The sequence below is a fragment of the Athene noctua genome, chromosome 3 (assembly GCF_965140245.1).
Source record: "Athene noctua chromosome 3, bAthNoc1.hap1.1, whole genome shotgun sequence".
Taxonomy (NCBI): domain Eukaryota; kingdom Metazoa; phylum Chordata; class Aves; order Strigiformes; family Strigidae; genus Athene; species Athene noctua.
Window position 1 is genome coordinate 44,963,054 of NC_134039.1, and position 12,223 is coordinate 44,975,276.

General features: G+C 38.0%; 1 protein-coding gene across 1 annotated transcript in view; it reads right to left on the bottom strand.

Annotated features, from left to right (window-relative positions):
• The window catches only part of ZDHHC17 (zDHHC palmitoyltransferase 17), an 82,167-nt gene that overhangs the window by 28,435 nt on the left and 41,509 nt on the right, over positions 1–12,223 (bottom strand). The window contains exons 6-8 of the mRNA XM_074902828.1: positions 7,378–7,442; positions 5,893–6,055; positions 1,154–1,279 (exon numbers count right to left, since the gene is read on the bottom strand). Coding sequence (XP_074758929.1) covers positions 1,154–1,279; positions 5,893–6,055; positions 7,378–7,442 — 354 coding nt within the window. The remainder of the gene's footprint in view (positions 1–1,153; positions 1,280–5,892; positions 6,056–7,377; positions 7,443–12,223) is intronic.

A 12,223-nucleotide genomic window follows, 5' to 3' on the forward strand; every position in this document is an offset into this window, starting at 1 on the left:
CAAAACTTAATTTTTTAGGAAACTTGATGCGGGGGGAGGAATCTCCATAAATTTTTCTCATTTCCTATATTTACATATCTTCAATGAATGTGCAAGAAAAAAACCTAAAATTTTATAACAAATCAGCAATTTTATATATTTTAGAACTGTCTTCTAGAGATTTTGCTGTTAATCCAGAATAAAGGCAAAAGTAGCTCTTTTTAAGAAATCTGTCAAAGTGTATAAACTACTACACAGCACATGGTAATCTCAGTGAACTTTGAAGACTGCAGTTATGTAAGTAATAAAGTCATACTGAAGCATCTATGAGGAAAGACAGGACCTTTTTTTATCTTATACTGTGTGGGTACAAATCCTGATGAAGGCACTGAACTCTTTCCAGACATTCCAAGCACAGTCACAATGCACATGTACACATAATGCAATGCCCAAATCAAAGTCAATAATCACTGCATTATTTTATTATCACAGGGTTAAAGCAGAGTCTGTAGCCAGTGCTTTAATCATCAAGATGCAATGTATTTTTAAATCAAGAAGTTGTAACAAATCAGTGATAGCAATACTTAATATCCAGCACAACACTCTGCCTGGTATGAAAATATTAAATCGATATGTTATCAACCTGTAGGCAGGTAGACAGTTCTTCATGCTAGAGCAGTATGTTACCTGTTATACCCTCATTTCTTGCCTCCTCTTATCTGCAGTATTAAATAGTAAATGGAGAATAAAAAGGCCTCCACATTACAGATTCACGTATTACATTATACTGCTTTCATTCAACACAAAACACTACATAATTAGAGAGGACATCAGAGTTCAGGACATCTAAAATGTTTCTTTCCTTAGATATTTGAAAGTCAGCTTTATTAAAAGTCCTGGCCATCACCAACAACACTAGACGACTGGTACCTTCCTAACATTTAGTTAGCACAAAAACTAAAGGTAATTGTGTGGAGACTTGAGGTTTTCTTTCCTCCTGCCTTGAATATTTTTTTCTTCTATTGCAATTACTTTTGCCATAGCAAAAAAGTGTTTCCTAAAACTGAAATTTGGGGAAACCACAGTACTGAACTGCTTACCTTAAAGAAACATACATGCCCCCAAACCAACAGTAGCAGAAATATTTGATTTTGTGTGTTATACTACTACTTACCTTATCAGCTTTTAATTTTCTCAGAAAGGATGGACTGTCATATCCCTTTGCCTGCCTTGCTTCCTGTAGGTGATTGATCATCCAAACGTTTTTCCTCTGTTTTGCTAGATCAAGCGGTGATTCTCCCTGCCAGGAGTAAGTGGGAAACATCCAATTTAAAAATAAAGTGCATTCAGAGCAGTTTTGAAACAGCAGATTGGCAGGTAAAAATAATACATTTTAAATCAGTTTAAGCTATATTCTGGCATACTTTTTGCCCTGCAGCTTACTTGACACCAAACATCATTCATTCCTTTTGGTCTTTTTCATTCTCTTATGACTATACATGCATGGACAAGTAGAATATTAAATGTGTGATCCTGATAATATATATGTCCTGACATAGTAATAATTGTTACTACTGGCATAACACATTTACGCTTCACTCTTCTACACACAGTCCACTAGCCTGTAAATGAAAGACTCTTCTTCCCCCTCAGCTATTGACAGGCAGCAGAAATCAAGCAAAGAATAAGAACTCTTGACCCACTGGATCATGGAAACTCTCCCAGTGTACAGCCTGACTTCTCAGTTAATTATCTGCCTTTCTGGCAGAGTGAAGTTACTAATATAATGGAATTTTTCTATAAGGATTTTTTTCCACAAGCTTAATGTTCTTATATTCACCTCAGTTACTCAAGTCCTAGGAAGAAAATGGAAAAGAATAAACTGATTGCTCATGTCCAACTTATTTGAAGACTCTGAGCTTTTATGCTTAGCTTGTGCTTCATGTACTTTGGGTGCTAAGCCAGCAACAGCCCACGCTTTCTCTTTCCCTACTTTCAGAGAGGACTGACAGACAAAGCAAAAGAGAGACACAGAGAGAGATACAGGGGCCAAAGGTCCTATCAAACTGATTGGATTTTATTGCTTTTTAAACATTTAGGAAGAGAGCTAAATGAAAGTTATTGACTGGGTCTAAAATTATAGAGGAGGCAAGAGACAACCAATTGCAGGTACCTCCAGCTTCAGTTTTGCATTTGACTCCTCCTCTCTTCTACTGGAGTTAACTCCCCTCCTAAACAAACCATTCATGGAGGCTTGAAAAATGGCTGAATCCTCCATCGCTCGGCCCCCTCCTAAAAAAAAAGTGAGACAGGTACCAGAAACTGAAATTACCCAGAAAGGGCAATAATTACTACAGACAGAAGAGATTTCAAAGATTAAAAATTATGGTTAGCTACCTATATCCCATAGAAAGACAATGGGAACTGAGTATTTACCTGTCATTTTTGCCTTTGAAATCTCACTCCAAATCTCTAAAGGAGAGCAAATAGTACAGACTACAGATTATGAGATGAAGTTTTTTGCTGCTTAACAGGATCTTGCACTCCTTCTGTGTGAGAAGTTTAACTAACAAAATCTGTTAAAAAAATAATAACCTTTTGACTTAACTTGGCTTCAAAGTTGTTTAGCCAGATCTTAAGAAACAGATTGTTAACTCCATCCTCAGCAGAAATGCCTGAGATCAAACTATAGTGCCTGCTTGGTCACAAATCTAACAGCACCTTGAATTGCCAATATCTGGAAAACTCCAGAGATGCTGTTGTTTTATTACCACTTTATATATCCAGACTGTAAAGATTACCTGTGGACAAGCAATCCCCTCTGGGAGATGATCTCCCAAGTAAATCCTGAAGTTGTCTTGGGGTCCAGCTGAGCATCCCTTCCACTAGAGGGCCATGAGACACCTAGGAACTGCCTAAATAAAAAGATTGAGGGAGCTTTAAAGAAGTCTTCGACTATGCTTTTTATAATCTGGCCATTTTAATATTTTCCTGTATTTACAGGGGTGGTGGATAGCTGACTTGTTTAGAAAGAAAAAAAAGGGGGGGAGGTGGAATTTAATCTAGTAACATTTAGCTTGCCAGAAAGCAATAAGGCTTCAATAGTATATATTTAAAGTGTTTAGATAGAAAAAATAATCTGAAGAGTCATTATCATAGGGAACATTACATGTAGACTTCCACAGACAAGCTCACAGATACACTGCATAAGAAACTACATCTGAAGTCCATTCAGTGAATCATTAATGGATTTAAAAAATAAAAAAAGTTTTTTAAAAAAAATTCCTTAAACCATAAAAGATCCTTTAGGTCTCTATCACTCTCTAGCAAAAATGGAGCTTCTGCTTACACTTAAATAAAATTTATGGGTTTCCGCACAATCCCCAGTGACTAGCTGAGTCACTGTGAACTCCTGTCCTCATCTGCCCAATCTGTCTACTGGTGTGGCAAGATAATTTCCTTTTAAAAAAGTCAACCAAACAAAAACTCAGTCTGACTACTGAAAATCACCTTCCAACTCTAACTGCAATCCAGTTCTCACAAAAGGAAAAGAAAGTATCTTACTACCAAAAGAATTATTTTCTTGTACAGCATAATAAGAAGATAAATAACAAAACCAGGACAAACTTATTGGTTCAATCAAGCTTCATTCTAGAATAAGAGTGCTATTGTTTGTATGCTTCTCAAACTGTCATGCAAAGGAAAGAAAGCCTCTTACTGAGATAAGAGATTCTAATTTCTTCCAAACCCAGGTGGCCAGTAGCATGTGCCTTTCTAACGCAGACTGCCTAGGGCTGGTTACAACAAGGTCAAAGCTCACACCTAGCATTTCAGCCACTTCATAATTTGAAGAAGATAAACAGCTTTCAGCCAATGTATTTCTTTAATGTTAGCTGCCTTACAACCATTCTTGGTCAACTCCATGGGCTGAGAAAAGGACTCACTAGACAGTGCTGCAGAAATCTGGAAGTGACTGCATCAGAAAGGAGCCTTTCACAATTCCTTTTATTTCTGGGGGAACATGAGCCAGACACTTAAAAAACAGGTTTTGGCTCAAAGAAAACTTTTTTGCTGAACAGCCAAAGCAGAAGCACAAAACTGAGTTTCTATGTACCGATAAAAATCAACCAAAATCCTTATGTTTCCTATGTTTACTATCACTCCAATCGGCATCTGTTACATAGCCACTGGCAGGATAGAAAGACTGCCACCGCTAGAATGATTTTGATCCTGTGAAGATCCTAGAAATCTGGGAAGACATGCAAGAAACCGAGACTCCACTGCAGAACACAAGCAGTGGTTAATGAAACCAAGCACGTCTTCTGGTATGACTGGAAAGATAGCATGATCCAGTAGGTTAAAAAACCTATTTTTCTACTGACTGCTGCTGTCTGCCAATAAAGAAGGAGAGACCATGAACTGCTTCAGGCTAGCAGATACTTTTTCATTTGGCCTAACATATGAATTTTTATTATGGATTTACTAAGAGTCCAGAAATCTAGGTAAGGTGATGACTTTAAAACTCTAATCACACTGATCAGTCTGCCAAGGGAAGCAAGGTATGACACACTGATTTTTTTTCCCACAAAAATACCTTAATTTTTACCATTAGGTGGCATAGAAAAAAAGCTTTTCAACAGTTTACAAGAAGTGAGACTAGAAGTATAATTCATCCACACGACTGACCTTACAGACCAGGAATAATTATATATTCACATCAGTACATGCAAGAGGCTAGTTGATTTGTTTTAAACACTTGAAAAGCCATGTGATTTTTCTGATGAGTTTTCATTCATCATCATCATCATCAGTATTTCTGATATTCTAAAGTGGATGTAGCTTTAGAAAAGCTACTAGAAAAATTTGACTGCACCCTTAAAAAGACTGTTCCATGCTGTTCAAGAAAACAGATGTGTATATATGTATTTTTTTTAGCATATTTCTATTACTTGTGGCCAAGGAAAATAGGCCATCTTAAATTTGTAGGGAAAATGGTGAAAGGTCAAATAAATTTAAGTAACATTTTATAAATATAGATTTACAGCTGTATTTTCCAGTGTAACCACTCAATTTGTAACACTCATTAAATGGAAAATACAAATATTAGAAGAGAAATTGAGTAGAGAATTCTTTTTTCTAAAAGTGAATTCTTCTCTGACACCACAGAAAAAGTAAGTTGGGTGGTGAAGTGCATCTAATTTGCTACACAGAATAGTCTGGAGGAAAGGGACAAAACTACACTCAATAGGCACACCTTCCACTGATGGAGAAGCTCTTACAGACTCCAAGTCTATGGCATAAATTCTAACAGCTGCTTGGCTGGTTTAACATGTGCTAGGGAGGGGCTCTGTTAGTGCTGAATCTAGCTTTGTCATTAAGAGGTTCTGGTAGAGTAATTGGGCAACTTAAAAATTCTGATGCAAAAGGAGCCCATTTTCTTATTTTACTCCTACTGGTATTTTTAGGCCTCCAATTTCCTTATTTCCACTGGGAGATATACTAGGGCATGTGTCATCTCTCTGAAGGAGGGCAGAGATGTCTTGCATCTCACTCCAACAGTCACGCTAGAACTTCACTACAAGACATTCAGTCAGATTTCCAATTTTGCATCCAAATGCATGGCTCTTCACACAAGCAGTCTAACTGTGCACCCCACTCCCATATATTTGCACATAACCATTGGTAAATTATTTATGTGAATACTTCTGAAGGTGCAGATTTAGTGGTTATGCATCAGTGTTAGGAAAAAACGATTCTGAAATGAAACATTAGTTGCATGGCTTTTGCTTTATATTTTTTATATTTATATGCTTTATTTGCATACCCACAACAATAATCTATCCTTGAGATTTATCATAGGCTCTGTTATATCTGCCCCAAATCACTTACAATAAAAACAGACCAAGTGTTTACCTTTATATTTTGAGCATCAACGTTAGCTCCAGCTTCTAACAGAAGACTAATAACTGTAGTATTTCCTGCTAGCACAGCCCAGTGCAGTGCTGTGTTTTTGTGATATTTGTCTCCAAGATTAACAGAAACATTAAATGTAAGTAGTAATCGGGTTGGATCCACACTAGAAAAGAAAATTCTTGTTAGATCTACAGATGAACTGAAACACATACCAACTTATTGTTAATGAGTTTAATTTCTATAAAGAATGTTGATCGGGTACACTGTGACACTTGTTACTGATAATTAGGAATGGCTCAAATTCCCTTCCCACCAAAGAGCAATCACAATTCTGTTGACTTTTAAAGGAGCTCAGTAAGACAGCTTGTTCTGGGATGTCATGAAACACATTTGTTATACAATTCTGTTTTCATGTTTAACAAAAGCTAAGAGTATTAACAAATTTGTAAAAGCATGCACATGATTATATAATTGACAGGTAAGAACCAAAGTTCAAAACATATTTCCACCTCACATTCCAAAAGATGAAAATAAAAAAGGATTATAATGTTGGTAATGGTAGCTATTTGTAAAAACTAGCTTATGTTCCTCTCAACAATTGATGGAGGACTGAATTAAGATACCTTCTGAGCAGGAATCAAATTCAGACACATTTGCTCTTTGAAAAAGTGTTATTTTACACCAACTTTTTCCAATCATTTTTACTTTGTAACTGAAACTTCTTAACAGTAATTCTGCATAATATCCTCTTTCTTGAATAGGACATTGTACTAGTTTTGGCTGTGATCAAGTTCATAGTAGTTCCTATGGTGCTGTGTTTTGGACTTGTGACTCAAACAGTGTTGATAACACATGTTCTAGCTACTGCTGAGCAGTGCTTAGACAGCATCAAGGCCTTTTCTGTTTCTCACACTGCTCTGCCAGTGAAAAGGCTAGGGGCACACAAGAAACTGGGAGAGGACACAACTGGGATAGCTGAGCCCAACTGCCCAAAAGGAAATTCCAGACCATATGATATTGTGCTCAGCAATAAAAGCTGGGGGAAAGAAGGAGGAAGGGGGGACATTTGGAGTATGGTGTCTGCCTTCCCAAGTAACCATTACACATGACAGAGCATTGCTGTCCTGGAAATGACTAAACATCTGCCTGACGATGAGAAGTAGTAAATGAATTCTTTATTTTGCTTTGCTTGTCCATGTGGCTTTTGCTTTACCTATCAAATTTTCTTTATCTCAACCCGTGAGTTTTCTCACTAGTACCCTTCTGATTCTCCTCCCCATCCTGCTGGGTGGGAGCGAGCAAGTGGCTGCATGGGGCTGAGTTGCCTACTGGGGTTAACTCACAACAATCATAAATGAAGATAAAGTGCCAATTGTGGGAAGAACATTGACTAGTTAAAAATAAACTTTCCAAAAAAGCAAAACTAGTCACTACTATATGCCACTTAAACATCAAGAGAAAGTCTAAATTGCAGGGAGATGTTACCTATGTGTTCTGTAAGCTGCCCACATTAAAGGTGTCATTCCATTTTGATCCATCATATCTACATCCTAAAAAAGGTAAAGAAAAAGTTGGTGAGATGAGTAAGTATGTTCAAGATCCAGTAGATACAAGGTTTGCAGTGACAAACAGTATTTTAAAACTAACCAACTGAATTGGAGAAAAACTGGCAAACTTTTAGTTCATAATAAAAAATGAAAACAGACATTAACACTGCCATTGCAAATATATATAACCATTCCCATCTATTTTGGAAACTAAAGAACACTCATGCTGCATAACATTAGCAATTTCTCTCTTACTATTAATCTTCAACATAAAAGATACATAGAGATGGTGTATTACTGCACTCAAAAGCAGGAGAAAACTAAAATAATGCACCAATATTTAATAAAGTACTTGATAAATTAACGTAAATAAATACCATGGCCTGAATCCTACATCCTACTGAAAGTTATCTGCATCTATTTTTCCACTTTCAAAGCAATTTTCCTTAGTTCACTCAGTTCCAAAGGTATTTACGTATATGCATGCCAGAAAATTTATAAGTTTAAACAAAAGCCATTAACAAAAACAACCTACCCAGAAATAAAACTTATCAATAATCAAGTGGTGATTAAACCCAGGGCTAAAAATAAAAACACATTAAACAGAACATAGCCACAGAATGACAAAATAGCACCATCCAGACAATTCTCTTAGATCCATCAAAAAGGATCTAATACCTAAAGCATTTTTCCTTGTTATAGATCTCTGCCTCACTAACATGGAAGTTGCTAATTCCTAAATACATTGAGACAGATTAGACTCTCAAGCACATATGGGCAAGTTCCACAGGCCACTGCGAACAAAATTACCCTAAACTAACTTAATGTAAGATCTGAACAGTTCTCCTTAGAGACAACAGAGCTATGTCAATGTTTTCTAAGCTATCCCCCTCAGTCCTTACTAGGAAAATTAGGTTGAAAGTGTTTACTTCAGTAAAGTCGTTTGCTACAGAAACTACTGATAGAAACTCAGAGAGTAGATGATGTAGCTTTCTACCACCCCCAGAATCTTCTCCACTCCAGTAGTCTGCCAAACGCCAGGCACCCTGGGATTTGGGTGGGATCCCTGCTCATGGTGCTCCTAGCCTGGCCCAGGCAGAAGTTTTCCAGAAAATCCAAATTAGTTCTTCCAAATATCTGCTTTTAAAACATCCATAGACTGCAGACAATTTTACATTTCTGAGTTTTTACTCTGTTGCTTAATTTAAAAAAAAAAAAAATATTAAAAAACAGTTGATGGAGAGGAAAGAACCATTACTTTATTGTATTGTCTGCTCAGAAGACATAAATGCATTGAGAATGGGATCAAAGTCTGTTTGCCCACAGTACTTGTATAGATTAGATCCTTTTGAGCCTACTAGGACCACATAACTGTTGGCACTCCCTTTAAGGTCCTGGTGTGAAGGAAATTAGAACTTTGATTCACAGGTCACATTGTGAGAACAACATATTGTGAAGATTGTACAAATTACTGTAACATGAACAATCACTATTTCATCTATAGATTTCATATAGAAAAGCAATTCTTCTTGACAACAGGGACCTGATTCCCTGGATGTAAGTAAAATGATTCCTTCAGTGACTTGACAAATCAAAACCATACTTCGCACAGTAGGTGACACTCAACTAAAAAGGAAAAAAAAAAAGCCAGGAGCTCCAGACTACTCCCTGCATATACATCACCTAGGCAGGCTACAGCTATTACTCATATTAAGCTACAACATGCACTAAGGCAGACCCCTTTTTCAAAAGAACTTTAAATAAGGGGCAAAACAACTAAGACTGACTTGTGTACTGTTGTATATTGTGGTTAGCAGACTGTGCTGGTTTTGCCTGGGACAGAGTTAATTTTTTCCCTAGCAGCTAGCATGAGACTGTATTTTGGATTTGTGTTGGAAACAGTGTTGATAATTCAGAGATGTTTTAGTTATGGCTGAATGGTGTTTACAGTGTCAAGGCCTTTTCTGCTTCTTATCCCACCCCACCAGCAAACAGGTTGGGGGTGCCTGGGAAGTTAGGAGGGGACACAGACAGGAGAGCTATGAGAAGTTAGGAGGGGACACAGACAGGAGAGCTATGAGAAGTTAGGAGGGGACACAGACAGGAGAGCTATGAGAAGTTAGGAGGGGACACAGACAGGAGAGCCATGAGAAGTTAGGAGGGGACACAGACAGGAGAGCTGACCCCAACTGACCAAAGGGCTATTCCAGACCATATATGGCATCAAGCTGGGGGAAGAAGGAGGAATGGGGGGGACATTTGGAGTGGTGGTGTTTGCCTTCTCAAATTACTGTTACATGTGATGAAGCCCAGCTTTCCTGGAGACAGCTGAACACCTGCCTGCAGTGGGAAGTGGTGAATGAATTCCTTGTTTTGCTGTGCTCCTGTGAATGACTTTTGCTTTACCTCTCAAACTGTCTTTATATCAACCCATGAGTTTTCTCACTTTTACCCTTCTGACTCTCCCCCATCCCACTGGCAGGGAGTGAGTGAGCAGCTGAGTGGTGCTTAGTTGCCAGCTGGGGTTAAACCACAACACAGACACATGCTCTAACTTCTCATCAAAAATTTTTGTTATTTACTTTGCCAGATTACTACTAAAACCACATAACAAGTGGGACATTTCAGAAAGTAAGCTCTGTTGCTGCTTTTTACCAAAGGGCTGATGCAAAAAAGGAAACATTCAGCAGCAGGTCCGTATCAGGAGACTGGTCTTCTGTTCTGGTGTGTGCCAACAGGCATTTTAGCGTTAATTTCTTGTTTAACTCTCAGTGACAGGTCAGTCTGATAATGCTCATGCAAAGGGGTACCTTGTGCTGCTAGGACTCAGTAGAAGAACCAAAGATTTCAACAATAAGTGACACAACGATCATAAATTGCACATACTCTGTATGTATTTCAAGCATGAACTCTGTGGACCACAACTGGCAAATTTTTCACTTTCTTCTGAAATAGGAACAACTTTGCATATGCAAAGATAACCGGACTTAATCCTAGGATACTAATACAAGATTCCACAAAAAGCTTTAGGAGAGGCAAAAATATAGGGGAGACAGAGCTTCCTGCATGAAAAGGAGCTGCAGCATTACAGCTGCTTAACACTACTTTCTGAAAGCAACACAGTTGATGAGGTAGGATTCTGAATAGCAGCTGGAGATCAGAGCAGCATTTAGGCTTACCAGAACATTTAACAAGCAATGGTCAAACCAGTTCTGTGACACAATACAGCTTTTTGAAAAGCACAAAAAGCATCAAGAGATTCCACTTAGAATTGCATGAAACTGTGCAGCAAGGGACCAGGAATTTGATCCTCTTTAGAACTGCTTATTTCACAGAACACAGACCTTCACAGAAAGACCCATCACACCCTTGTTCAGAAGCCTGTTCTCCGTAAGGAAAAGATCTCTTTCACACGGACTGTTGCCTCAGGACAGGGAAACAGGTTTCTAAAGAGATGACATATTTAAAAGCTTATAGTAAAGAAGATTTATCAGGAAGGAAGATATAAGGCTGAAAACATTTCCTAATTTAGGAAAGCCATGCTAGTTACTCACTAGAAGCAGAGATTTTGTAGGACTCTTGTGGAATGAAGCAACCACAAACTGACAGGCAGAAGGTAACACACAGAATTGAATCTACCTCGTTCTTTCAAAGAACACAAGCTCTGTTCTGAGTACTCTAGTCCATCAAACACAGTCAGTTTTGACAATCATGAGGAAGAAACATGACTGGACTTACAATTCTGTCAATAATGTGCTGTAGGTTGGGTCTAGGAAATAAACACCTGGTTCAGTGTTTTACACTATCCTGAACCCGGTGGAGAGAACAATCCTCAGTGCCAACAGAGGTAACAGTGCTTAGGAGCATGGCTCAAGGACTCCAGCACCAGAGTAACCAAGGCTGCCGGTATCTCTCAACATAAATGCCAACTACTCCTAGGCTATAGCTCAGAAGAAGGCTCTTTGTAGCTCAGGAAAGTAGTTATCATATAAAATTGCAACTCTGAGAATAAAGAAAATACATACTTGATGAATAAGTGTTAAACTATGAGTATGAAATAGTTAAACTATAATTTTATCTTCAGAATATTTTCTACAACATGATTTTATCCTACTAGCAACTTTTATAGCCACCCATTATCTGTGATTGACGTTAGTTATCTCACACATGACACAGGATGAAACCACATTATTCAACCATCCAACATACCATATCTATATCTTAACTTATTTTGGGGTGACATGTTTCCATATGCTAGGCTCTGACATGCCTTTGGCATTTTAAGGAGCATAAGCACAGTGTCAAGCAATCAATTAGTGCGAGCATCAATTTTGAACATTTTAAAGTTCTTCAGCTCTTTTCTTACATTTTTTTAAAAATAATGATCTTACCTAAACTTGAACTGTGCTACATATTCTGTTACTTGGTATCTGATTATATCATGTACTTGCCCCAGGCTTGATTTTGACCCTACTGGCACAAACTACTGGCAACCTACTGACACAAACAACATGAGCAAATTATGATACAGCCAGGTATTAGTCTGTCAAAATTCAGTAAGAGACATGACTAAATAAAAAGCAACAGCTATCAGTCACTGCTACCTCTTCGCTGAGTAGTACTTGCTGGTATGAAAGTGGATTCACCCCCGACCAAGGCCAGAGGGCATCCGGCCAAGGGTTCTTCCCCTACACTACATTTCAGAAGCTAGAGGACTGGACTCAAGCCTCAGACTGGAAATTTTACCATTGGCTGCTGCAATGCAAGAAGAGAGTGAAGAACAC